General features: G+C 30.4%; 1 protein-coding gene across 1 annotated transcript; it reads left to right on the plus strand.

Annotated features, from left to right (window-relative positions):
* The first annotated feature begins 20371 nt into the window (after positions 1-20371).
* On the plus strand, positions 20372-22575 carry LOC111316263 (naringenin,2-oxoglutarate 3-dioxygenase-like). Its single transcript, XM_022918281.2, has 3 exons — positions 20372-20803; positions 21187-21615; positions 22075-22575. The coding sequence occupies exons 1-3, from the start codon at positions 20444-20446 to the stop codon at positions 22378-22380; spliced, it is 1095 nt and encodes a 364-aa protein (XP_022774016.2). The 5' UTR covers positions 20372-20443; the 3' UTR covers positions 22381-22575.
* The last annotated feature ends 4807 nt before the right edge of the window (positions 22576-27382 follow it).

Below are 27382 nucleotides of genomic sequence, written 5' to 3' on the forward strand. Positions count from 1 at the left end.
CGCTTGAGCAGATAGTTAGATACCATTCAACATAAAATTTTAACGGCAGAGACAGAAATTTTCATATTTATTTTGATAAAATATTTTGCAATTCAGGTTTTGGGTAGAAAGCGTTGGTGTTGAAGGCCAGCAGGGTATTGAACATTAAATATATAGTTGGCATTGTTGTTTGACAGATAGTGCGCTCATTCTGAAGGGGGATTGCAATTGGAAATAGTTGAACCAAAAAGAACCAAATTGATCATGAGATTCGAAAATTTTTCATTTGCAGTTCCTCTTCGTGCTTATTAATGGCCCTGAGATCGAGCCAGCAATAAAACAATAATACCAAAAAAAAAAATCCAATTAAACAAAGGAAAAATATGGGTTACTAAAAGATGAACAAAAAAGTGTCAATAAAATCTTATTTTAGTGGTAAGAAGAAAATTTTGAAAATTTGAAATCGTAAGCTCAAATCTTATAATGAGTGAGTTTGATCTAGTTGAATTTATCTAATTATATGATCTAATTTCTTTTTTTTTTTTGTGCCACAATTTCTTAGTTGAATTTATCTAATTATATGATCAAACTTATAATTTATCATAAATGGTTTATGGATGTGTTTAATATGCCAGAGCTAGAGTTGGAAAGCAAGAGAAAGTTAATGATTTCTGTGGCCATGGCTTGGTGGTTAATTTGGAAAGATAGGCGTGCAGTGGTTTTTCAGAAGGAACCTGGTCCTAATTCCAGTATTAGAAAAATTAGTGGTGCAGTAACATGCTGCTCATTCACCATGTATCTCAGGGAATATATTCTAATCACTAATTTGCTGCTCATTCACCATGCATACCACATCCAGCCCATACCATGCATGTAGCACTAGCCAATCACACAATAACAAAGCATGCTCTATAGATTCATTCTCCTTCTTACATATATAAATATATATATTTTAATTTTTAATCTATTTTTAAACTTTCTTACCCTAATACTTATTTGATTGAAAAAAAATATTACGCGCATAAATTTTTTTAAATTTATAATATATAAATATATATTTTTTAATTTTTAATTTATTTTTAAATTTTCTTACCCTAATACTTATTTGACTGAAAAAAAAATATTACGCACGTAAATTTTCTTGAACCTATAATTTTCAAATACAAACTCTAATGACAATGACGAGTCAATTAATCCAATAAATAGTTGACATATTTTTCTTACATATTGGACGGGAGATGACCTCAACTTCCTTTTCTACATATTCCAACTTGTAACAACATAATTTCCACAAACCCTCCATAAAACATTATTTACTTTAGATGACACATTTAACTTCCATACAGGATCCTCGATCACATGAGAAGATGAAGGATTTGGACCCCTACAGATCACTTCTTTGTCTTTCAAGGTGTGATATATTTCCAGCCTTGATTAGGACACTAATTAACAAAATCAAAATTACGATATATCCATGTATACATATATCAAAATTGTTATAATGATCAAACTAATTTTGTTTATGGATCAATTGAAAAACCTTGCTTTCTTAGGCATCCCTAGAATAATCTTGTATTAGTGGACAAATTGAATACTCATTTAGTCAAGAACAAGCTAGGATCTCAAAGACTCCAAGCCATAAAGAAACCTCCTGGGCCAATTAAAATATATTTTTTAATTTGTTCAATAATTAAAACGTTTAATAGTAGTTTATAAAAATAAAAGAATTGAATGCTGTGAAATAAATATTAATATTCTATGAAGCTAAGAAATTGTTAGGCACATGGAAGGTGTCATGGTCAGATCTTGATGTGCCTTGATCATGTCATGACTAACACTGAGCTGTGTAATAGATGAGGTCTTGTACTTGGGACAGTGGTCTTAGAGCTTGCATTGGCAATGTAAGCTCGAGAACATGTTGCTGATAGTGTGTGCAGGCAGTGCAAGCCTTAAGCCTTAAGATGCTAGGCAAATACAAGCCAGTGAGTGGGCGCCCTAAAGTCGAGTAAGCTAGTTGATTGCTATTGGTCGAAGCCGTGTGCGGGGACCCTCGAATGGGTTAGTGGAGCAACGAGTAGAATGCCAGAATTATGGTGACTAAGAGTAAGGTCACTAGGCCCTAAGTTGGCTGAAAAAAGGCCCTAAGATGGTTGGAGAGAAAAGTATCTTTATTTCAAACATTTTTATGGTTATTGGTGGGAAGGCTTACAAAGCGCTTACATTCTTTATAGGGGGATAACTGGTGTCAGCTTTCTACCACCCCTTTAGCTAGCGGACAGACGAGGGCTTGGCTAGTCTGAAGTGAGCTACTGCTAAGCACACATGGTATCTATGTAGATAGGCATAGTCAGGTCACAAGTGTGGCACGGTGTCTCCTCAGGTTATAGTAAATCTGAGGACGGTTAGGGCCAACGAGCCTTTTATTATGTCTTTGTGTTAAACCATAACGTTAAACGATAGTGTTTGCTATGCCCTTTGGTTTCCCTTCCTTGAGCCGGAAGGATTATGAGATGGTGTTTGTATAGGAGGGCACCATCGAGCCTGAAGAATGAGCGAGCTAGCAGGCAGGCAGGCACATTGTAGACCCTTGTGGCCAATTAGTAGAGGTATATTATAGTTGGGGTAGCATACTCGAGTCCCTGAGGCTAGATAGGCATAATGTTGATTGTCCATCATACATTCGGGCAACCCAAAAATGAAGCTAAAGGCTGAGGCTTTAAGATATGAGTTTCGTAGGATGAGATGAGTCTAGTGTGGCTACGAACTTTAACCAGCATTTGGGTTGTGCCTTTGGGATCTTGGCACGAAAGCTTGCATACGATGTGGATAGGCATGGTGTTGGGTTCTAACCATGCTATAATGCAATAGTATTATAAGAACCGATGCTATAGGCCCCTATGAGAATTTGAGAGTCAGTGCTTGGGACCTTGGTGCTTGCGGGCATGAAAGGGTGCTTGCGGCCACCTTAAGATTTGTAGACTACGAGTTAAAGGGAATTGGGTTCCTTCCTATTAAGTTTGGGAATATGTGACCCTATAGGGTCCAAGTTAAGAAAGGCTCATGAATATACGACTTAAAGGATCGATATTGAGCTGTCCATAGAAAAATAGACTTGCGAAAAATTGACCTGACTATGAGTAGTCTTGGTGCCATACTGTAGACATCCCAATCTGTTCGGGGGTCTACATTTAATTTTTCTTAAAAAATAAAAAAAAATAAAAAAAGCTAAAAAAAGGGGAAAAATGGTGGTTGAATTTGGGTAAGATTGGGTTGAGAAGGTTTAGTTGGATTAAAGCTTGGAGTTAAAACTTAGAAAGGATTGAAATCCCATCTAGTTTTAGGGCTCTTGGATTTCATTCTATATATACCCATACTGATCAAAAGCTAAATCACAAAAACACACACAAAAAATTAAGGAGATAGGCAGAAATCAAAGAAAGCAATCAAGAAAATTTTTTGAAGATTTTTTGGGGGGTTTTTAAAAGAAAAAAAGTCTTTGTCTAAAACCGAGCCAAGTCGAGCCGCCTTCTGTTTTGGGTATTTTTTCATTTTATTTATTTATTTTTTTGAGAATTTTTTGCATCATTAAATTTTAGAAAAATAAAAATAAAAAAGGTAAAAAAATAAAATAAATTTTGAGAATAAATATTAATTATCTAATGATAGAATTTATAAAAATTTCAAATGGTAAATTTTTATAAAATTTCTAAGTGAAAAATTTTGTCTATATTTGTCCCAAATATTGAAATAATTTAGATAAAGTTTTAATAATAATAATTAATATTTATTTTTTAAAACAAAAAAAAAGAAGAAGAATAAGAATAAGAATAAAACAAGAAAAAATAAAAATTTTGGAATTAAATATAAATTATCAAAGGATGAGATTCTTAAAAATTTCAAATAGTAAATTTCTTGTAAATTTCTAAGAAATCTCTAGGTGAGAAATTTTCTCTAAATTTATCTCAAATGGTAGAATAATTTAGATGAAATTTCAATAAAAGTAATTGTATTCTTTTCTAAATTTGGGTTGAAAATATTTTACAATTATCCAAAGATGAGATTCTTAAAAGTTTCAAATAGTAATTTTTTAAAAAATCTCTAGGTGAGAAAATTTCTTTAGATTTGTCCCAAATGGTGAAAAAATTTAAATAAAATTTCAAGAAAAATAATTGTCATATTATTTTCTTTCTAAAAAAAATAAAAAAATAAAAAAATTTTCTAAATAGGCCCATATGGTGGAATAATTAGATATATTTTTGACAAAAAACTTAAAAACTAAAACAAAAAAAAATCTTTCTAACAACAGAGCCTCTTCAAGGAAACAAATGGGATCCTTGAATACTCTTGAGGTGAGAAAATATTTTTAAGAATTCTATCAGATTGATGAAAAAATCTTATAAATTATTTTCAATAGTTAGCATAAAAGTTTAAAACCATTAGACTCAAAACCCTATGATAAATTTAAAATAATATGGTACCTTCTTTCGAATGGGCATGTAGAGGTGTTATAACATTCTCCATATGTAACCAAACTCCCAAACCTTGTTCTAGTTTGTAGACTCGAATCTATTCTTTTAAGGACCCTTAGTCAAGCTTAGGAGTTCTTTAAGATGATAAATTTCTTAGGTGGACAATCACACCTAGTAAAAAAGATTAATGGCGACCCCTTAATTTATTAAGTTTAGCTATAGATTTATGGATCTATATATTATGACAATTTGATGACTCCATTAGAGATAGTTATAGAGAGTCAAGCTATAATTTTTGAATTTATCCTATCATTTGGTCTAATAGTTTTAATGATTTGTGTTTATTAACATTTTCCCTTTTTTGTCTTTTATTTGATTTTTGGGGCATGATAATTATATGTTTTTTCAAATACACTATCATATATATTTACATTACATGAGCTCTATACCCGAGCTCTGTCTTTCTTAAGAGAGAATAAAGTACCATGCTCTCATGAGATGATAATCTTCATAATGGCTAATGAAATACTCCCATTCAAATTGAATCATTTTCATTAGTAACCTATGATGGATAAGGATTGGACTACCTTACTAATCTGTGATGAACGATCATGTAAAGAATAATTTAAGAACCTTTAGTGGTGAAAATCTCTTAACCATGCATATAATCAACACCTAAGAGGGCCAGCTTTAGGATAGAGCCTTTCCTACTCGGTGATAGATGTAACTCGAAGATTAGGACATAATAAGGAATAGTTTTCGATCTAACCAGTTTGTTTAACTTTGTGCATTTGCATTATTTCAATTAGCATTTGCATTATCATATCATGCATCATTTTCATTATCATATGTAACATTCTACATCGACATTATTTTTATTTCGTCTATGAAAATGTACATTTTATGCATCAACATATCATGCATAAAGCATAACATATCATTTTTAATCATAATTATGGTATCAAGGTTCAAATATAGCTTCATCAAGCAAGAACTTCACTCACCAACATAATACAAGGGCTTAAGCCAGACAAATAGACCAAGAAAATTTTAATCATATCGAGAGGATAGAAAAAGTTTAAAAGAAGCTAGAAGAAGAGTCGAATAGGATTTTAGAGGCTTTGAACAAATTAAACAAGGAGAAAGGTATAGAATAAGGTACTAGCCAACAAAACCATTCATCACAAGTGGTGGATAACCCATTGTACCCTTATGATTTTGAGTCACATCAAGCCCAACCAGCATAAGATCTACTACCACAACAATTCACTTATCTTGTAAGGTACACATACCTTGAAATGCTATCAGCTTCAAACCCTGGATAATATCAGAGTTATATAAATTTTATCTTTACAAAAAAGGTAGTAGAACCAATTCAAGTCCCTGATTTGAACGATCCAAAGGAGAACGAAAAGTTAAAATCAAAAGGGGTGAGTCACTAATAGACTTGAAAGCTAACCAGAAGATTAATATGCTGGAAAAAAGGCTACGAGTAGTGAAAAAAATTAGTTTTTATGGTTCTGTAGATGTTGTTGGCTCTGTTTAGTCCCAAATGTGGTTATTCCTCTAAAGTTCAAGGTACCAAAGTTCAAGAAGTATGATAGTACAAAGTGTTCAAAAACTCACATTACCATGTATTATAGAAAAATGGTAACCCATGCTAATAATGAAAAACTATATATACATGTATTTCAAGATAGCCGTACAAGCTCTACTATTAGGTGGTATGTCTAGCTGATAGGACTCCTATTTACTCCTAGAGTGATATGGCCCATGACTTTATTAGTTAGTATCGGTATACCATAGACTTAGTCTCAGATCATCTTTTTTATAGAATATGAAAAAAAAAGACTGAATTCTTTAAGGAATATGCCCAAAGATAGAGAAATGTAGCTTCTCAAGTGTAACCCCTTTTGAATGAAAAAAAGATCACTGTATTGTTTGTCAGCACTTTAAAATCTCTTTATTATGAAAAAATAATAAGGAATGCAACAAAGAATTTAGTCGACATGGTGATATCAGGTGAAGTCATTGAGAATGCTATTAAAAATGGTAAGTTGAAAGGAGGGGAAACCAAGAAGGTGCCAGAGAAAAAAAAGACTAAGGTTTAAGTTGTGAGCTTTGGTAGATAGCTCAAGGGATATCAACCCTATCCACCACAAGGTTATTCCCCATACTATACTGCTATAAATAATATCTCACCTTACCTTTATCAACTATATCCACAATTAGCTTACCCCTCAACTTACTAATCAATCTTTCAAATACCTGTATCAGCTTCAAAGCCTAACAATCAAGCAAGTGATTTAAGAAGATCTTGAGATAACCAAGAAAGAGCTAACATCACCCTTATCCTCATGACCTATACTGAGTTATTCTCAAAACTAGTCAAAAATAACTTCATATCTTCAGTTATTTTGAAACCGTTGAAGCCATCCTATCCAAAGTGGTATGACGTTAATATGATGTGCGATTATCATAATGGGAATGTAGGTCATTATTTTGAAACCTACCATGCTTTCAAACATAAAGTACAAAGTTTGATCCAAAAAGGCTTAGTGAGCTTTGACGAATTATGGGGCAAGGTGTCAACAAAAATTTTTCACCTAATTACACAAGGGTATAATTTTAAGAATGACGTTAAGGTTGGTTGGAAGCTGCTTGCCATTTTAGGATTTCTTTTAGAGTAATGTTAGGATTTCTTTTATGCAATAGGATTTAACTTATTATCATTTCAATAAAAGATAAGTTGATACATTTCATTACATTTTCTCTTTCATTCAAGTCATTATTCCATGCTTTGCTATTTGCCACATCTTTTTATTTCCTTTTTTAAATTCCAAATAATGAATGTTTAGATAATGATAACAATAATTCTAGAATTTAATTTTGAAAACTTATTCATACTGATCTAAGGAGACTATTTGAGCAAAAAAACCAACTACTAGCAGATGTGAAATTAATGTCTTGAAGATGTGAAGTCATTTATAAAGATCCATGAGCTTGTTTTTGTTCAATAGATGAAGTTCAAGGAAAGCATTCACATTTGAGATGAAAAATGACCATATTTCTTTTACCATTTGAAAAACCATTCATTGCTACCTCTTTAAGCTTATTATGATTTTTTAAAAAAAAAATCCTGATCAATGATCACTCTTTACACTAAAAAAAATTTTTTTTTTTTAAAAAAAGGCAAAAGATCATAAAAGGTCTTAAAGAGAAAAAGAAAAATAAAATAAAATAAAGAGAGAAAAGAAAAATGCAACAAACAAGTTAGGGCAAAGTAATGAGAATCTTTTTGTGAGGAATAAGATAAAAAAAAGTAAGAAAATGATGTGAAATGGGGCAAAATGCCAAGTTGTTTCGAATGACAGAAAATGATCCTTTGGTTTTGAACTCTTTAAACACATGTTTTGAGCTTATTTTACCCATTTCTTTCATAACCCCTCACCATGACCTACATTACAACCTTTAAAAGTCCATTTGAATCAAGTGTAAATGCTCGAATTGAATGATCATTTATTAGACTAAGGCATACTTATGATGAAATAATAGAATCGTGCTACATTACTTTAGAGATTGATGTGAAAGAGATATCAGTAATGGGTGAAAGAATGAAAAAAAAAAAAAAAGAAAAAAATGAAAAAAATGAAAAAAAAGGGAAAAATGAAAAAAAAAAAAAAAACATAAAAAAGATGAAAATGAGAGAAAAGAAAAACTCAGATTGAAAAAATGAAAGGGCAATTTGGGTAAAAAAAATTTTGAGTTGAGACTTGGATACATGGATGAAAGGTCAAAGACATCTGAAGATCCTTCAAAGTTGAAGCAAAATTTGATGAGCTCAAAATGATTTTAGCAATTAATGGAATGAGTTTTTGAAAGAGAATCTTGAATTAATTGTTTGAATATTCATTGTTTGGATATACTATTCATCCCAATGGCATGCACAACTTATTTTTCTTTCTATTTATTTTTTTTGCCAAACTTATTCTTCATTGATTATCTTTCTCTCAATTCACCTTATGCTCCCTTATTGTTGTATCCACAAAATGAATCGAGAAAATATATGATTGCATTATGTTTGTCAAGAATTGAAATGATGATGAATCAATGATAATGTTCAAGAAAGAGTCTTGCATTCCTTTGAAAGAAATCCAAGATGATAAGGAAAAAAATGAAGAGATGGTAGAAACCTAAAAAAAATGATTTGAGATGATGCATGGTGTGATCAAATGATGAATGTGGTGATAGGTTGGTCAATAAATGAAGAGAGTGCAAAATCTCGAAAAGGTGACATGACCAAGTGATGAATATGAGGATGAATTGGTCGACATAACCTATGAGTTGTGGTTAAATGGTGAGAATAATATAGATCAATGGGCAAAATTTGTTCTAAAATAGTTAGTGTTGAGAAACCTATGATTGGTGACCAAGTGATAGGGGACAAAATTTATTCTAATATGGCTAGTACTGAAGGGCCTGTGAGTTCTGCGTAAATGATATTGGGCAATAAACGAAATCTATTCTAGAATTTCTAGTGTTGAGAGGTCTATAAATTGTGATCAGGTGATGAAAATAATGAGGATTAGTTGATGAAACTTGTTCCAAAGTGTTGAGAAGCTAAACAAGGAAAAAACATGAGATGGTGGAGTCTTGAGGTTCATATTATCAAATTTTGATTAGAATTTCATGATATTGACGTCTGCATTACATGCATTATGTTTGCATTATTATTTTTAGAATGTTTAAAACTTTAGTTTGGATATGCATTTGCACTATACAGTAAATATTTGAATCATGGTTAAGAAATGACATTATGAGAATCTAGATTGTTGCATTTGCATCATTAGGAAAGCATTTGCATCATTGATTATGACATTCAGTACATACAAAATTTTAACTCTGGTGAAAGTTTGAAGTTCATCTAAAAAAAAATTTTGAATATTTTGATGAAGTCTTGATTCTCAAATGAGAATATTTGAGTTTCAAATGAGAATATTTGAGGTGTGAAACTCAAAATTTGTCGAATGTGAATCTTCGAACTCAAATGAGAATCTTTGAATTTCAAATGAGAATATTTAAGGTGTGAAACCCAAAGTTTGTCGAATGTGAATCTTTGAACTCAAATGAAAATATTTAAGTTTCAAATAAGGATCTTTAAGGTGTGAAACCCTAATGTTCATTGATGTGAATCTTTGAAGTAGAATGAAAAGTTTTAAACTTTTGGATGTGAATATTCAAAGTTCGAACGAAAAAGCTTAAACTTTTTGGATATGAAAATCAAATTTGTCAAATATGAACCTTTAAACTCGAATGAGAAGTTTTAAACTTTTGGATGTGAATCTCTAAAATTCAAATAAGAATCTTTAAATATTGGATGCAAATCTTGCAATTTGCAAATGCAAATCTTGAGATCTTGTAAATTTGAATCTTTATGAAACTAAAATTTTAAAAATCAAATTTCAATGAATTCTTGAGAAGCTGAAAGGTTCTTGCTAATCTGAATCTTGGGATTGTGAATCTTTAAGTTTCCATTAGATACGATCTATGACTCCTCTGGACATGATTGTCAATGAGCTTTTTATTTTTCAAAGTTGTGATGCCTCTGTTTAGAGGAGCAATTTATTTTTAAAGTTGTGGTGCCTTTGTTTAGAGGAGAAATTTATTTTTTCAAAGTTGTAATACCTTTGTTTAGAGGAGCAATTTATTTTTTTCAAAGTTATGGTGCCTTTGTTTAGATGAGCAATTTATTTTTCAAAGTTATGGTGCCTCTATTTAGAGGAGCATTTTATTTTTTCAAAGTTGTGGTGTCTCTGTTTAGAAGAATAATTTACTTTCCAAAGTTGTGGTGCTTTTGTTTAGAGGAGTATTTTATTTTTTCAAAGTTGTGATGCCTCTATTTAGAGGAGTATTTTACTTTCCAAAGTTATGGTGCCTCTGCTTAGAAGAGCATTTTATTTCTCAAAATCGTTGAGCCTTTGTTTAGAGGAGCTTTGTTTAATTAAAAAAATAAAAAAAAATAAAAAAATATGTTGAGTTGATTGGGGTTGTCTACATTTTTGCATAATTTCTATTCCACAAAAAATGTGCAAAGAGGGACAGCTGTAGACACCCCAATCTATTTGAGGGTCTACATTTAATTTTTGTTAAAAAATAAAAAAAATGAAAAAGCTAGAAAAACGAAAAAAAGGGTGGTTGAATTTGGGCAAGATTGGGTTAAAGAGTTTTAGTTGGATTAAAGCTTGGAGTTAAAACTTAGAAGGGATTGAAATCCCATCTAGTTTTAGGGCTCTTGGATTTCATTCTATCTATTACTATACTGATCAGAAGCTAAATCACAAAAACACATACAAAAAATCAGAGAGAGAGATAGAAAACAGAGAAAGCAGTCAAGAAAATTTTTTAAAAAATTTTTAGGGGGTTTTTAAAAGAAAAAAAGTCTTTGTCTCAAGCCGAGTCAAGTCGAGCCACTTTTAGAGCCATTCTAGCTTTTCTTCCTGCGGCTGAGCCAAGCTGAGCCGCTTCCTATTTTGGGTATTTTTCACTTTATTTATTTATTTTTTTGAGTATTTTTGCATGATTAAATTTTAAAAAAATAAAAATAAAAAAGGTAAAAAAATAAAATAAATTTTGTAAATAAATATTAATTATCCAATGATATAATTTATAGAAATTTCAAATGGTAAATTTTTATAAAATTCTTAGGTGATAAATTTTGTCTAAATTTATCCCAAATTGTGGAATAATTTAGATAAAATTTTAATAACAATAATTAATATTTATTTTCAAAACAAAAAAAAAGAATAAAAAAATAAAAAATAAAAATTTTGAAATTAAATACAAATTACCAAAGGATGAAATTCTTAGAAATTTCAAATGGTAAATTTTTTTGTAAATTTCTAAAAAATCTTTAGGTGAAAAATTTTCTCTAAATTTATCTCAAATGGTGAAATAATTTAGACGAAATTTGAATAAAAGTAATTGTATTCTTTTCCTAATTTGGGTTGAAAATATTTAACAATTATCCAAAGATAAGATTCTTAGAAGTTTCAAATGATAATTTTTTAAGAAATCTTTAGGTGAAAAATTTCCTTTAGATTTGCTCCAAATGGTGAAAGAATTTAAATGAAATTTCAAGAAAAATAATTGTTATATTTTTTTTTTAAAAAAAAAGGAAAAAATAAAAGAAATTTTTAAATAGGCCCAAATGGTGGAGAATTTAGAAATTTAAAAAGAAAAAATTTTCTAATTTGGTCTAAGTGATGGAATAATTAAATATATTTTCGACAAAAAAACCCCAAAAATCTTTCCGACGATGGAGCTTCTTCAAGGAAACAAATGGGATCATTGAATACTCTTAAAGTGAGAAAATATTTTTAAGAATTCTATCAGATTGATGAAAGAATCTTATAAATTATTTTCAATATTTAGCATAAAAGTTTAAAACCATTAGACTCAAGACGTTAGGATAAATTTAAAATAATATGGTACCATTCTTCGGATGGGCATGTGGGGGTGCTATAACATTTTCCATATGTAAGCGAACTTCTGAACCCTGTTCTGATTTGTAGACTCGAACCTATTCTTTTAGGGATCCTTAGTCATGCTTAGGAGTTCCTTAAGATGATAGATTTCTTAGGCGATCAATCACACATAGTAAAAAAGATTGATGGTGACTTCTTCATTTATTAAGTCTAGTTATAGATTTACGGATCTATATATTATGACATATACGTATGCTTTGTTTCTGTCTAAAGAATGCATGACCTATGACAAATTAGTATCAGAGCATAGGTTATCTCAATGATGGGATTAAAGTGACCCTAAATGTAGGCATGTAGCAATAAATCAAAATGATACTAAGCTCAAAGAGACTTATTGTGGCGAGATCATGATAGAGTGGATATGTGGGCTTGAGAATGAGCCATCGATACGATACATGAAAAAAAATGGCCTAGGTGAAAAGACTTCAAGTAGGCTCTTGAATGCCAAGCAAAAGGGCACGGAAGTCTAGCCTCACCTAACAGAAGGTGTTGATACATGCGGGTATATAATGTCCTTACAGTGGGAAAATAATGGTAAGAACAAAATGCAAAAAAAGCATACACTATGAAATATTGTTGAGTAAGGCCATGAGGTCTGAAACGAGTTTTATCCTAAGGGACATGAGTTGAGCTATTCACATCAGTTACTAATGTCTACATTTGTTGTATGATCAAGGTGCCATAACGAAGGTACGAGTTTAGTATTTTGGGTCTAAGCATGGAGCCATTTTGTAAAAGCAGATGAGCTTGAGTTGGCTGAAGATTAAAGCCATGAGTTGTGACAGTCGATGGACCATGAGTTCTTATGGTCAGAGGATCACGAGATTATGTCGGTCAGCAGACTATGCTTGTGTTGGTCGAGAAAGAAGGCCTTATGAGAGGTGGTGGTCAGCGGACCACGACAGTGTATAGTTCAGTGAAATGAATAAGTGAGAATTGGCTAGTTGACAAAGCCTTGAGATGTATGGGTTAAAAGATCAATTGAGTTGAGCAAAGTTGATGGTATTAGCGTTCAAGTTGCATCCAATTAGCGGACTAGATGATTTTAAACAAGACAAAATTGAGTCAATTGGGTTTGAGTAAAATGGTTGCCTATGGGATGGCCTTGAGTCTAAGTGGGTCAATAGAGCTTAAGTATCGAATGGGTTGGTGAACCCTAGAGTCAAACAAGTCAGCAGACAGTTTGATTGATTGGATCGATGGATCCTTGAGTTTTGTATGGGCTTTGAGTTATCTTTTTTGAACGATGCCAAAGTTAAAGTAAATGAGTTATAAACCATCATGAAAACATGGTTATGTGCAGTGTCAAGCTGAGTTTGAGTAAAATTGAGGAATAAGTGTTTTTCCCTATGGAATTAAGCCAAGGCAGTAGAGCTTGAGTTTATTAAGCCTTGTGTTTGAGTTTGAAATTGAGTTTGAGATAGCATGCATTAAAGTGCCATTATGAAGGCGATTGGGTAAAGGGCCATATCTAGATAGGTAACCTTAAAAAAGTCAAAAGAACTTAAATTGTGAGATGATTGAAGTGTTTGATTGCCATCATGTTAAGGTTTATTGTAGGTGATGTCGTATCAGTGCAGTTGACCTAAGAACCATGTCCATAGAGGTATATCAAATAGTTTGTGTCGTAGGCGTATGGTTGGTGTTATGGGTTATGTCCAACAGGGCGCACCAATATGTGACAAAGCAGGTGGTCATTCATTTTACTGAGGGTCAAGATCAACAAGGGTACCTCAAGGTCGCAACATTATGAAAATATGGAGAAAGTCGTGCGGTGGCACATATTGAGTAACCGAGATAGAGTCTGATGATCTAAGATGAAAACTGCACAGAAGTGTAATAGAGTTGAGAAGAGACCCATCTATATCGAAAATGAACGAGTACTGTGGATGATGCCTTATTTGATGGGATCTTGACCTAATCCTTGAAAGCACAAGTGAGAGACATGTGAGAAAATGTCAACTGTGTGCAACAAAAGAGTTAGGTGTGGTCTTGGCATGGATGAGGGCATCAACATAGTAATGGGGGGAAAATGTCATGGTCATACCCTAGTATGCCTCAATCTTACCATGACTGACTTTGAACTAAGCAACAAACGAAGCCTTGTGGTCAGGACAATGGTCCTGGAGCTGTGCGCCAGTAGTGTAAACCTGGGAACATATTGCTAATAATGTGTACTGGTAGTGCAAGCCCTAGCCTCAAGATGCACAGGTAAGTGTAAACCAATAGACAAACACCCTAGATCTAGGTAGTCAATCGAGTGCTATCAGTCAAAGCCATATGTGGGCACTCTCAAATGGGTTGGTGGAGCAATGAATGGAATGCCAAAATTATGGTAAACAAGAGAAAGGTCATTGGGCCTTGAGTTGGCTAAAGAAAAGAACTTAGGTGTTTGGGAAGAAAAATGTACTTATTTTAAACATTTTTACAGTTCCTAGTAGAAAGGTTAAAAAGCCCTTACGTTCTTTATAGAGGAACAACTGGTGTCAGCTTTCCACCATTCCCTTGGCTAGCGGCCAGACGGAGGCTTGGCTAGTCTAAAATGAGCTCTTCCTAGGCACATATGGTGTCTAGGTGGGCGAGCATCATCAAGTCACGAGTATGGCACAATGTCTCTTTGGGTCATGATAAACCCATATACGGTTAGGTCTAACAAGCCTTATATCGCACATTTCCATTAAACTATAAGGTTAGACAATAGCGTTTGCTATGCCTCTTAATTTTCCTTCCTTGAGTTGGAAAGATCATAAGATGGTGTTTGTGTAGGAGGGGCTCCGTCAAGCCTGAGGGATGAGCAAGTTAGCAGGCAGGCACACTACTAAACTTTTGTGACCAATTGGTAGAGGTGTGCTATAACTAGGGTAGCATACCCAAGTCCTTGAGACAATATGAGTATGATGTTGAGTGTCCATCATGCATGAGGGCAGCCTAAAATGAGGTTAAGGGCTGAGGCCCTAAAATATGAGTTTCGCGGGATGATATGAGCTTAATGTGGTTCTGGATTAGCTGCTGACTAGCATCTGGGTTGTACCTTCGAAATCGTGGCATAAGAGCTTGCTTATGATGCGGGCGAACATAGTGTTGGGTTCTCACCATGCAAGAATGTAATAATATTATGAGAACCGGGGTTGCAAGCCTCTATAAGAATTCAAGGGTTAGTGCTTGAGACTTTGGTGCCTGTGGGCATGGAAAGGTGCTCAGGGCCATCTTGAGATTTTTTGATTGCGAGTTGAAGGGAATTAGGTTCTTCCCTATTAAGTTTGGGCACATGTGACCCTACGAGATTCAAGTCACGAAAAGCTTATGAATATGCTGCTTGAAGGAATAATATTGAGATGTCCATAAGAAAACGAACTTGTGAAATACTGATCTCGATTATGAATAGTTTTAGTGTCACACAAACGCATGATTTAGGTCTAAAGAACATGCGACCTATGACACAAGGCTTGACTATAATGAGTTAGGTAAAATCATGTGAGATAAGAGAGTTTATTTATACTAAGAGAATTTCATTATCACGTTAATAAGTCAACATTTACGTTAAATAAAAGAGATAAATTAATTCAATTAATAATTGGACAGACCGTAGTTAACTCATAGTCAAGATGGGTCTTCAATTAGCTTCATCCATATATAATTCACTTACAAGGCTAATTAGCAAGACTTTAATACTCTTCTGTTCTTTTTTCGGTACACATTGAATAACCGGTTTCGTTTTCTATATGTAGATGGTGGGATCCAAAATAAAGCACCCAAGTGGCATGCAGATGCACCACATATTACATGTCTGTCTGTGTCCGTGCTTCTTAGTTAGTTTGCCTTCACCTAGTAACAAGTTCCATGAAGTCGAGGACTTAGCCACCACTTGGACAGTGATGTCACTTGACACTTTAAAAAAATACCATTGTATTGATTTTTTTATTTTTTCAATCTTAATTTTTGATTGTAATGATATTGTTATTATTTAAGAATTTTGTATATAAAATTATGAAAAATAAATTTCAAATATAAAAAAATAGGAATGATAAGTTGATAACTGTTAAAAAAAAAAAGAAAAGAAAAACATAATTTTAAATATAAAAATAAAAATATATTATATTATATTAATTTATTGACCCTGCTTTAAAAATTTGCTACGTGTGACTGATTATTTTGACTGTTGCCGAATGACGTGGACTTGGTAAGTTTGAACCTTGGATTTCCTTTGGTTTGTTGAATAGGATCAAGCAACTAGATGCAGCTTTGGCTTGGCTTGGTAATGGTGTAGGATGAATACTTTGTTATGGTGTTGTAGGAATCTTTTTTAGCCTTTTTAATCTTTGTATTCTGTTAAAAACAAGATCATTTTATCGACTTCGAACCTTTGTTTTACTACCAGAAATAAAGTATTCGTGTGCGCGTGTGTGAGTATGCATAACGGCAGGCTCTCAGGGGAGGAGAGGTCGTCGGCGATTGATAATGGCGGCGGATGCTGACGGCTTATGGGTTTAGGGAGCTCCCAGGCTTTGGGATTCAAGGGGGTAGAGAGAGGAGATGAAAAGAAAAAAAAATGGAGAAATAAAAAGAAATCGGATCACACCTTAACAAAAAATTTCACTTGTCCAAGAAAAAGTTTTTACAGCTACAAAGATGGCCACGCGTTATTATGGTGGGTCAAAGTTTTTTTTTTTTGGTCATTTTTATTTATTATTTATTTAATTTATTTAATTTTTTAAAAATAAAATAAATAAAAGATAAAAAAAGAAAATAACATGTAGATTTTTTAATTGGTTTCATTTTCTCATAAAATTTATTTAATAAAAAATAAAATTAAAAAAACTAAAAAAAAAAAAAAAATTTCATAAAAAATGTCACATTAACACCTTTATTAAGCCTAAAATCTTAATTTGTTAAATTAAGGTAAAAATAATTTTATTAATATAACACAAATATATTTATAAAATTAAATAAATAGTAAAATATATATTTGTATATATATCTTAAAATGTGTTGGGATAAACTACTATATTCATGCTTTTGATTCGATATTGTTTCTCTTTAAAAAATTTTACCTGTCTCAATTTAAATTCGATTTTAAAAAATAGCCCTTGACCAAATTAAGATTGATTAAATTCTATTGGATAGAAATTATTTAAGCATATTTATCAATGGACATATTTCATTTAAAATTTATTAAATTAAAAAATACAAAAAACTCAAAAGGCAAAAAGCCAATGAGATGTCACTTGAACTCCTCCCTTGGTTTTTTTTTTTTTTCAAAATTGCTTTAATAAAAAAGCATAAAAACTATAAAAACATGAAGAGGGAAAAAAGAAAGAAAAAACAAAAAAAAACTCATTGAGATATTACGTTGTCATTCCAATTAAGTGAAGACTAATTAGATAAGAACTGTTTTGTCATTATTATCCATCAACTATTTTTTTTGTAAAATTTTTAATTAAAAAGCAAAAAAAAAAAAAAAAAAAAGCCTACCACATATTTTTCACAAATTTTATCTAAATTAAAAACAAAAAAAATTTTAAAATCCAAAAAATTGAAAAAAAAAAGAAAAACAATAAATAAATAAATAAATAAAAGATGAAACATTAAGACCTTGAATGATAATCAAATAAAAGTTAAATTGAGTAAAATTTATATAATGAATGGATAGATGAATTGAATGCATTTTAATTATGTATAAATATAATAGTTTTTATTAATTTTAAAACCCTAAATAAAGTAAGACAAAACATCATAAAATGCTTTCAACTCAGACTTTGATTTTTAAAAAAAGATCTCGATTCAATTCAAATTAAAAATGCACTTTTGGATTGGATGAATTAAAATCAATTAAATACGAATTATTTTATCATTTATAACTTAATTGACATTTAAAAAAATTATTTATCTATTTTTCGTTATAAATTACCTTAATAAAAAATAAAAAAATAAAAAAGAAAAAAGTGAAATAAGGTAACATGTATACACATCCGTTTGATTCCTTTCAAAAATTTTATCTAATAAAAAAAAAGAATAGATAAAACATAAAAGAAAACTTTTATTTTAATGAATTTATGTATCTTATTTTATTTTAGTTTATTTTTTTCCTTTTTTCTTCTTTTTTTCTATATTGAATAAATATCTTTTATATTTTATGCATGGCTAATTTGATTTATTGATTTAAAATATCATTTTCTAATATTTTTTTCTTATACCTTAAAACAAAGAAAACCTAAAAAAATAAATTCAGATGTCACGTCGGTACCTTTGTCAATATATTTTACTTACAAAATTATCTAATTACAAAAAAAAAAAGGAAAAAAGATAAAAAAAAAAATTGTAATTAGTTATATAAAATTGATCCCACACATATAAAATATAAAAAATAAAAAATAAAATAAAAAGGAAAAAAAAACTCAAAAATGGAAAAAAATAAAAAAAGGCAAAAAGTTAAAGTTGGTAGGCAATATCAATAATGATAAGCTTTTCTTGAAAAAAAATTATATAATGGATTTAAAAAATATAAAAAAAAGACTTAAAAAACAAATAACCAAAAAAATTAAATTCGGATGTGATATAGACACTTTTGTTAATATTTATTTCTTAAAAAATTATCAAATTAAAAAAATAAAAAAATATATTTTTAATAATAATATCCTTGGGTATGACATTTGAAAAAAAAATTAAAATATGTAAAACTATTTATTAAATAAAAAAAGCAAAAAAGGAAAATAGAAAAAAAAAGAAAAAGGAAAAAAATGAATTAAATGGTTTAACACATGAAATACCTTTAATATTAAGTACGTAATAATAATATATTAAAAATATTTATTAAATATATAAAAAATAAAAATTAAAGTTAAAGTTAAAGTTAAAAATGTAAAAAAATATAATATACTTTTGGTATCAAATATGTTCAATAAAAAATAAAAAAAAACTAAGAAAAAGAACAAAAAAATAAAATTTGAATATTACATCGACACCTTCAATTATTATGTATTTCTTGAAAAATTATAAAATTAAAAGGAAAAGAAAATAAAAAATATTTTTTAGTAGTAATATCAAATGAAAGCTAAACATTAAAAAATTAAAATTTTTAAATGTATTCTTCAAATTAAAATAAAAAATAAAATGTAAATAGATAAAAATGATATAAAAAATCAAATATTCAGCACGTGACATTTTTAATATTAAATAAGTTTCACAATAAAAAATAAATCTAAATTTTTTTATTAAATATATAAAATTAAAAAAATTAAAAACCAAAAGAATGAAATATGTGATATTACATTCATAGGAAAATCCAACGCAAAAAAATTAAAGTATTAAAAATATTTATTAAGTTTCTTAAAAAAATGAAACAAATTTGATATTAAATGAATTCCATGAAAAAATAAAAATATTTATTAAATATAAAAATTAAAAATGTAAAAAGAACTTATGGCACTTAAATAAAAAATTTTAAAAAAATAAAAAATGTGAGTCTCACTAAAAATAAATTATAAAAATTATAAAAATTATAAAATATAAAATATAAAAAATAAAGAACTCCATTGAAAAAATAAAAAAGAAAGTAAAAAACTTAAAAAAAAAAAACGTCCGGCATTTATCATTTCGTACATTTACAGCAATTACATAAAGGATATTATATTAATACCTCAATGACGTAAAAATCACATCAAAAAGCATGAATAAAACCAAAATCAGGCATCGACGTGGCATGTAGTTGCACCACTTGCCCTACCAAACACTAATTGTACTACATATGGTCATTATTGGAAATATAATTTTTTAAGTTTGTTTGATAAACTAAGAAAAAGTAAATGTAAAATTTTTAAATGTCTTGAGAATTGTTAACTAAAACCTATTTGGCATGCAAATAAAATGTTAGATTTTTTATGAAAATATAAATTATTTATTGATTTTATAATGTTAATTGAAAACGATTAACAAAATTAAGTACAAAAAGGAATATTACAAATTATAAAAAAATTTTAATTAATAAATCATTTTTTAAAAATTTGTAAATTAATTACATTTAATAAAAATCTATTTTATAATCTTAATAAGAATAAATTAATCAGATTAAAATAAATTAATATGAAAGAGTTCGAATCTTTTAAGAATATATAAAATATAAATTTTTTTTAATATTATTTGAGATTTAATTGATATTTAAAAAAAATTCGAAACCTTTTTCAATATAATAAAATTACTATTTCGTCCTGACCCATCTATCTAGAAGCGAAAAATACATAAAGAAGAAAAGCCGGTAGCTGGCTGTGATTGTGAGGGCATTCACGAGCCGTGAGGGGTAGCTGGAGCTGCCCACATCCCCCAGATGCCTCCACCTTCCCAAACCCACCTATTATATAAGCCTCCCTTCCTTTCCCCACAGCCATGCGCTTAATTTGTAAGAAAACGCTCATTTAACGTATTAAACCAGGGAAACGTTTCAGGTCGTCAGCATTAATGGCTCCTTCGACTCTGACTGCTCTTGCAGAAGAGAGAACCTTACAGGCTAGCTTTGTTCGTGATGAAGATGAGCGTCCTAAGGTTGCTTACAACCAATTCAGCAGTGAAATCCCCGTGATCTCTCTTGCCGGTATCGATGATGTTGATGGCAAGAGGGCTGAGATATGCAAGAACATTGTTGAGGCTTGTGAGAATTGGGGTATCTTCCAGGTTGTTGATCATGGTGTTGATGCTAAACTCATTTCCGAGATGACCCATCTTGCCAAGGAGTTTTTCGCTTTGCCTGCAGAAGAGAAGCTTCGGTTCGATATGTCTGGTGGCAAGAAGGGTGGCTTCATCGTCTCCAGCCACCTTCAGGTATAATTGCCTTTAATTAGCCCTGTTTTGTTGACTATGGCTATTGGCTAATTGATGTTGACTTAAGTGGTCTTCTTAGGAGCACATATTATCTCTCTTTGTCTAATACTAGTACTAAATAAATACAGCTTAAGGTATCTCATCGGCTATATATGACTATGAATTGAGGTTTTCTCTCCTTCCAGTTGCGGTGTTATGAAACTTGAAAATTCATGTGAAGTCACACATGGTTGATTAAAATAAAGGTGAATCTTGTTGAAGACTAGAACATGAAGCGTTGAACAGCGAATCACAGAGACATGAATTTTTTTTTTTTTATGATAGCATTCATCTGATAACATTGAAATTTGAATCAATATATAAAAGATTGATCTTTATTGCAGGGAGAAGCAGTGCAAGACTGGCGCGAGATTGTGACATACTTCTCATACCCACTTAAGACCCGGGACTATTCAAGGTGGCCCGATAAGCCAGAGGGGTGGATAGCAGTGACCAAGGAGTATAGTGACAAGCTGATGGGTCTAGCCTGCAAGCTTCTTGAAGTTTTGTCAGAGGCCATGGGCTTAGAGAAGGAAGCTTTGACTAAGGCTTGTGTTGACATGGATCAGAAAGTGGTGGTTAATTTCTATCCTAAATGTCCACAACCCGACCTCACTCTCGGACTCAAGCGCCACACCGACCCAGGGACAATCACACTGTTGCTTCAGGACCAAGTTGGCGGGCTTCAGGCCACCAGGGACAATGGAAGGACCTGGATCACTGTTCAACCTGTTGAAGGCGCCTTTGTGGTTAACCTTGGAGATCATGGCCATGTAAGTATAACTTCAACTTCACACCCCCTGCCCTTTTTTTTATTTTTTTATTTTTTCATAATATGATTAATGGCATTTAAATTTTAATGTGGCTCTATTTTTTTTTCAATTAGCAACAAAATATTTCGTTTTGTTCTGGTCAGAGTCTCAGATATAGCAACAAAATATTTCTGCCTTGTAGAAAGGGAGTCTTTTTCGAAAAGAAAAAGAAAAAGATAATCAGGAAAAAAAATAACAAAAGCACCCTTTACTCTCAAATCTTATTGGATGTGAAATAATTTAAGTATATTTCAATGGCTCTGTCCTCCCATTATTGATTAAAAGGACAAATGAACCTTTAGAAAAGAATAATTTAGTTAGGGAAATCTCTAGCAAAAAGGAAGTTTTCATATATGAATAAATTGCCATTTTGGAGTGTGGACTAATCACACAATGACTGAATTTACTTGTGTTGAGCAGTATCTTAGCAATGGGAGGTTCAAGAACGCTGATCACCAAGCTGTGGTGAACTCAGACTGCAGCAGATTGTCAATAGCCACATTCCAAAACCCAGCACCCGATGCAACAGTGTATCCACTCAAGATCAGAGAGGGAGAAAAACCAATTCTTGAGGAGCCCATCACATTTGCTGAGATGTACAGGAGGAAGATGAGCAAGGATCTTGAGCTTGCCAGGGTCAAGAAGCTGGCCAAGGAGCAGCAACAGTTGCAGGAGATGGAGAAGTCCAAACTCGAAGCAAAGCCTCTGGAGCAAATCCTTGCATAAACTTTATTGTACTGGTTATGATACAAGTGTTTTGTTTTCATTGTGCCTGGTACTTTAATGCTATTGTACTTTTCTTATGGCAGTGCCCTTTTAATTTGTTGTAGCAAAATGTTGGGCTAGTCATGTGCCCACATCTGATGTCTTTATACTCAACTACTAGCAATCAATGAAAAATAAATTGCCACTGCCTCGCTTCTTATGGGTGTGACAGAAGAAAGGATCTCAGATATCTTTTGTTATGACCTTCAAATTGAATATGATTCATTTTCTTTTCAGGTAATGGATGTTTCCCATTTGCAGAATTCCCAGATCTGCAAAGAGGTACTCTGATAATTTTTAATACTAATAAAAGCTCTTTGGAGAGTTGGATTAATCGTTTCGCTTTCAAAGATTAAAGCTAACTTTGCACAGCATGTAGAGTAGTGGATAGCATAGAACCGGGATTGATGAACACAACTTCAAATGATTAGATAATTAGATGTCTGTGGATATAGTCTTTCGTAATATTGTGAATTGTTTTGATATTTATGTTAGCATTAATTGATATGCTGATATATCTCGTCAAAATATGTGATTATTTTTTTCTCTAGGACTCAAGAATGGTAGTTGAGATATGCTCCATTGAACAAGGGAAAAATAAATTACATAAGCTAAGAGTTTCTGTTGCATGATTGTTGATACTTGACCATATCCAGACGCATTCAGGAGGGACTATTCCGACTGTTAGCAGGTGAGCTCGGTCTGGTCAGGTCCTAGCACTCGGGGTAAGTCCTGACCCAACCGAGCCATGATAAATCTGCCGAGAAAGCCTTGCTAACAGAAGGGCTCTGTAGTGGATCACTATCCAACACGCCCTCTTACCTATGCTTTCTGTCCACATGACTAAAATTGGGCCTGAGAAACAACGTCTATAACTGATTCACCAGCCCCAATGGAAAGAGGATAATGACTTGATCAGGCTACCCAAGATCCATTTCTTGGGCTGTAAGTTCATTCAGGCCCAATTTGAGCATAAAAGAAGAAGGAAAGAGATTATAGGGTTTTTTTTTTTTTTTTTTGAAAAAGAAACCTTCTAGAATTATGAAGTCCAAATAGATTATGGTCACTGAATTGAGTGAAGAAAATCAAAAGTAGGGATCACACGCTAAAATTTACTAATCATACATTTAGAAGATTAATTTACATTGGAGAGTGCATACGACCAACAGAACAGCTATTCTAATTTGACCAGGCAAAGATGGCCTGATAGAAAGATGAAAGATTATTATTCTAGTATAAATTATGAATTATCAACAATATTCTCTTACACCCTTTTACAGCCAGTGTCATACAGGATAAATATTTTAATAGGTTGGTTGTTAATGCAAGGGTCCATTGCTGCTAGTCAAGGAATAACAGCTTAAGGATGATCAATAGCGATCTGATCTCAGCTCTTTGTTTCAAGGAAAAAGAGAAGTATGTTTTTCGCCAGGCAACACCTGCCTCCGGCCATGCGTAGTGGCTTACTAGGGCTGTGCAATGCTATTGATTGTTTGCTATTTGGTTGAGTCTTACCGGAGTCTGGCAAACTTAAACAATTTATCAAGCCTTTTTGGGCTCCATGCGGACCATGCCAATAATCAGGTGTCCAAAGGGAGAAGATTCTATAATTTGTCTTAAAATTAAACCTTGTTTTCTAAACTTTAAATGTATTCTTGTAATCCTTGGAGACTTAAATTTCCTCAAACTTTTCTGTAATAAAATATTCATTTTGTTAGAAAAAATAAATAAAAGAAGAGAAATAAAAAAAAAAAATTTTGGTTTTGAGATGTAAAGAATATTTTTTTAAAATTAATTATGTTTTTAAAATATAACAAAGTCCCAAACTCTTCAATCAAAAATAGTGAAAATAGTTATACTTAAAGATTTTTTTATAATAAATGAACATACATAAATTTTTATTTAGATAGTTATAACTTTCTATATAATCATGACTTTCATGAATAATAATTTATTTATATTCAAATAATTATGATTATTTATCATATGACAATTGTTTCTGTTCAAACATAATTATTTAAAATATGAATAAAATTAATACAAAAATTAATTTTATTTATCAATAATTAAATCATTATATCCAATATAAGATGCATCATATTCTAAACTACTAACAATCTCTCACTAGTTGGGAATGTTGGTGCTTAATTTTTACCTTTCACACAAATAAATATTATGAATACAAAAAGATATATCTTGATTTAAACCTTCAATTAGCGTATATAACTTAGAATTCTAATGAAGTTGATGATGTTCGTAGATTAAACTTCAACTTTTAGTATTAAAATTGAAGATATAACACATATAATACTTGTTTATTTTTCTGTTAGAGGTTTATAATCACTTTTAGTACTATTATGGTTATATGCTTATCATATTCATAAACATTTATAAGAGAGATCGTAATTATTCTTATTGAAACGACACTACTTTTATGTTTATATAAGTAGAGTTTTCATTATATCTCAATTGTTTTAAACGTTTATTAAAAATATAAAAACTTATCCTCCCCACGCAATGGATTATACTAGTTTCTAAAATTTGAATTGATTTTACAAGTGTTTAACAAACATATAATGATAACTTGTTTTTACCCATTAAATTTTATAATTAGAGGTTACTAATTCAAAGTTGGGTTTCCATTATTGGTATCTAATAGTAAAAGTTTAAATCCATTCTACTTATAATACTATTAACCAAATATCTTGAAATTTAATTTTCTTTTATGGTAATTACCCTTATTTGAGAATGAATCTTTAATACAATCACTTTAGACTAATATGTTTAAACTTTTTATTTTACATATCATTTATATGTTCTAGACATTATTGCATCGTTCTTATCATTTTAAAAAATAGTTAGTTTTGGTTATGGCTACAACTTTATACTCATAACTTTCAACCATTCTATTTTCATACTTTTATATATCTTTAATACAATTATACTTTTAGTACAATTGCAAAAACTCGATGAATAAATCAAACTATTTTAATCCTTTTAATATTTTTAAAGATCTTATTATAATTTTATTTTAATAAGTGTCTAAACTTATTAGCTTGTATAATTTGCTCATAAAATTATACTAAAATCTTACAATACTATGGTGGTAATTTTTATTTCTTTTGATTTTTATCACCCCACCATTTATAAGTATGCATTTTTTTATTAAAGAAATCTCATTCAATTGTTAAGATATCATATATAATTAATCAAGTTACCAATTCATTTATTTTTTCACTATTTGGTGGTTTTTTTTTTAAGTAGGAGACCTCCAAATCCATCATTAGTGAAATATAACTAGCAAATATTGTAATATTTCTATAAAAGTTTCAAATATAAGATAACTTTTATAGAACTTTTATAGTTTGACTTAATATAAGAGTTTACATTAATAAACAAATTTCAAATATAATCATGCTTCTATAGTCTTTTTTTAAGACTTTTTATGTCAATTCATAAATACTTATATAAATCTATTTCATTATGGATACTATTAATAATTTTTATTACCATGAACAAAATCATTTTCATCATCCAAATGTATCAAATAACATTCTTTTTGTTATTATAAAAATTTTCATATTCACAAGATCTTTGAATCATTTATCACTTTCAAAGTAAATATACTTTGAAATTTTTACTATATAAAATCATAGATGATAAATCATTTGTACAATCCATGAATTAAACTATATACATAACAAAAAATTACCACAACGTGATCAAGATTGTGACATCAATTTTGGCTTATGGTTATTCTAAGCCAACCATAATAATTCACATCATACCTACAAATCATGTAGATTTGCTATTGAAGTTATCTCATTTATAGTTATGACTTTTAGTGAAAACCAACTATCTCAAATATTATCATGAGTTTTCAATGCATAATTAATTGCCAAATTGCCAATTTCAAGTTCATGATTATTAAAATCTCTAAACTTGATTTCAAAATTTTATAAAAACTTTATTTTTCCACCATTGTGCACCATATATATCTTTGTTATTTACCACTTTTAATTGGTCATGACATTTTGGGATATGTAATAAATTCAAACTTTACTTATAGGACAAATATACCTATGTATAATAAGAGTCCATAGTATATTTAACTTCAATTTCAAATACTTTCACTATCATTTTATGATCAATATATTCATATCTAGATCACCATATCAACAAAGTCATGAAACATGAATCCAAAGAATAATTTTCATAAAATAGTATAAACAATAATTATTATATGAGTTCTGTTCATATTTCATGCAAAAACTTGGGATGAATTTGCATTGGTTAAATTATTAATTGGCTAACCTTAAGGCTTACGACTTTCACAAATAATATTATTATCTAAGCCCATATGCTAATATGGTATATAACTAGCCACATCCTTACCATTATCATAAAACTATTGAAAATATCAAAAGCTTGTTTACTTTTTATTTTAATAGCCTACCAAAGGCCATTTTTTCGAGTACAAGAAGCAAAAATACATTCATCGTTTTAACCTATAATATATTAATTGAATGATGGCATTCTATCTCTATAGTTCATATCTTTTATATATATATATATCTATAAGAAAGAAAATTTCATTCTATTAAGTACATTTTCGTAATATATGGTAAACTGTACTAATGTTTTCTATGCCATCACAAAATAGAATTAAAAACATGCATGTGTTGATGCCTTTAGAACATTTAATTTGCATTTTCTTTTCTAATTTATAAACATGCTTAATTAGACATTGATGAGCATACTTCAAAATGTTAGTAACCAACAAATGCTTTAATACTTTTTTATGACATGCCTTTTCTTTTAATCAATTATCTAATTAGCCAAAATTGTTAGCTAAATTTTAGTTAGTGATACTACCATAAAATTTACAAAATATAAAAATGCCATAGATATACATACTTAATGTATTTTACATTACCACCAGCCATAATTCTTCATGAAATTA

This window comes from Durio zibethinus, chromosome 24, assembly GCF_047325235.1.
Source record: "Durio zibethinus cultivar Kanyao isolate XHJ-2024 chromosome 24, ASM4732523v1, whole genome shotgun sequence".
In the NCBI taxonomy this organism is placed as follows: Eukaryota; Viridiplantae; Streptophyta; class Magnoliopsida; order Malvales; family Malvaceae; genus Durio; species Durio zibethinus.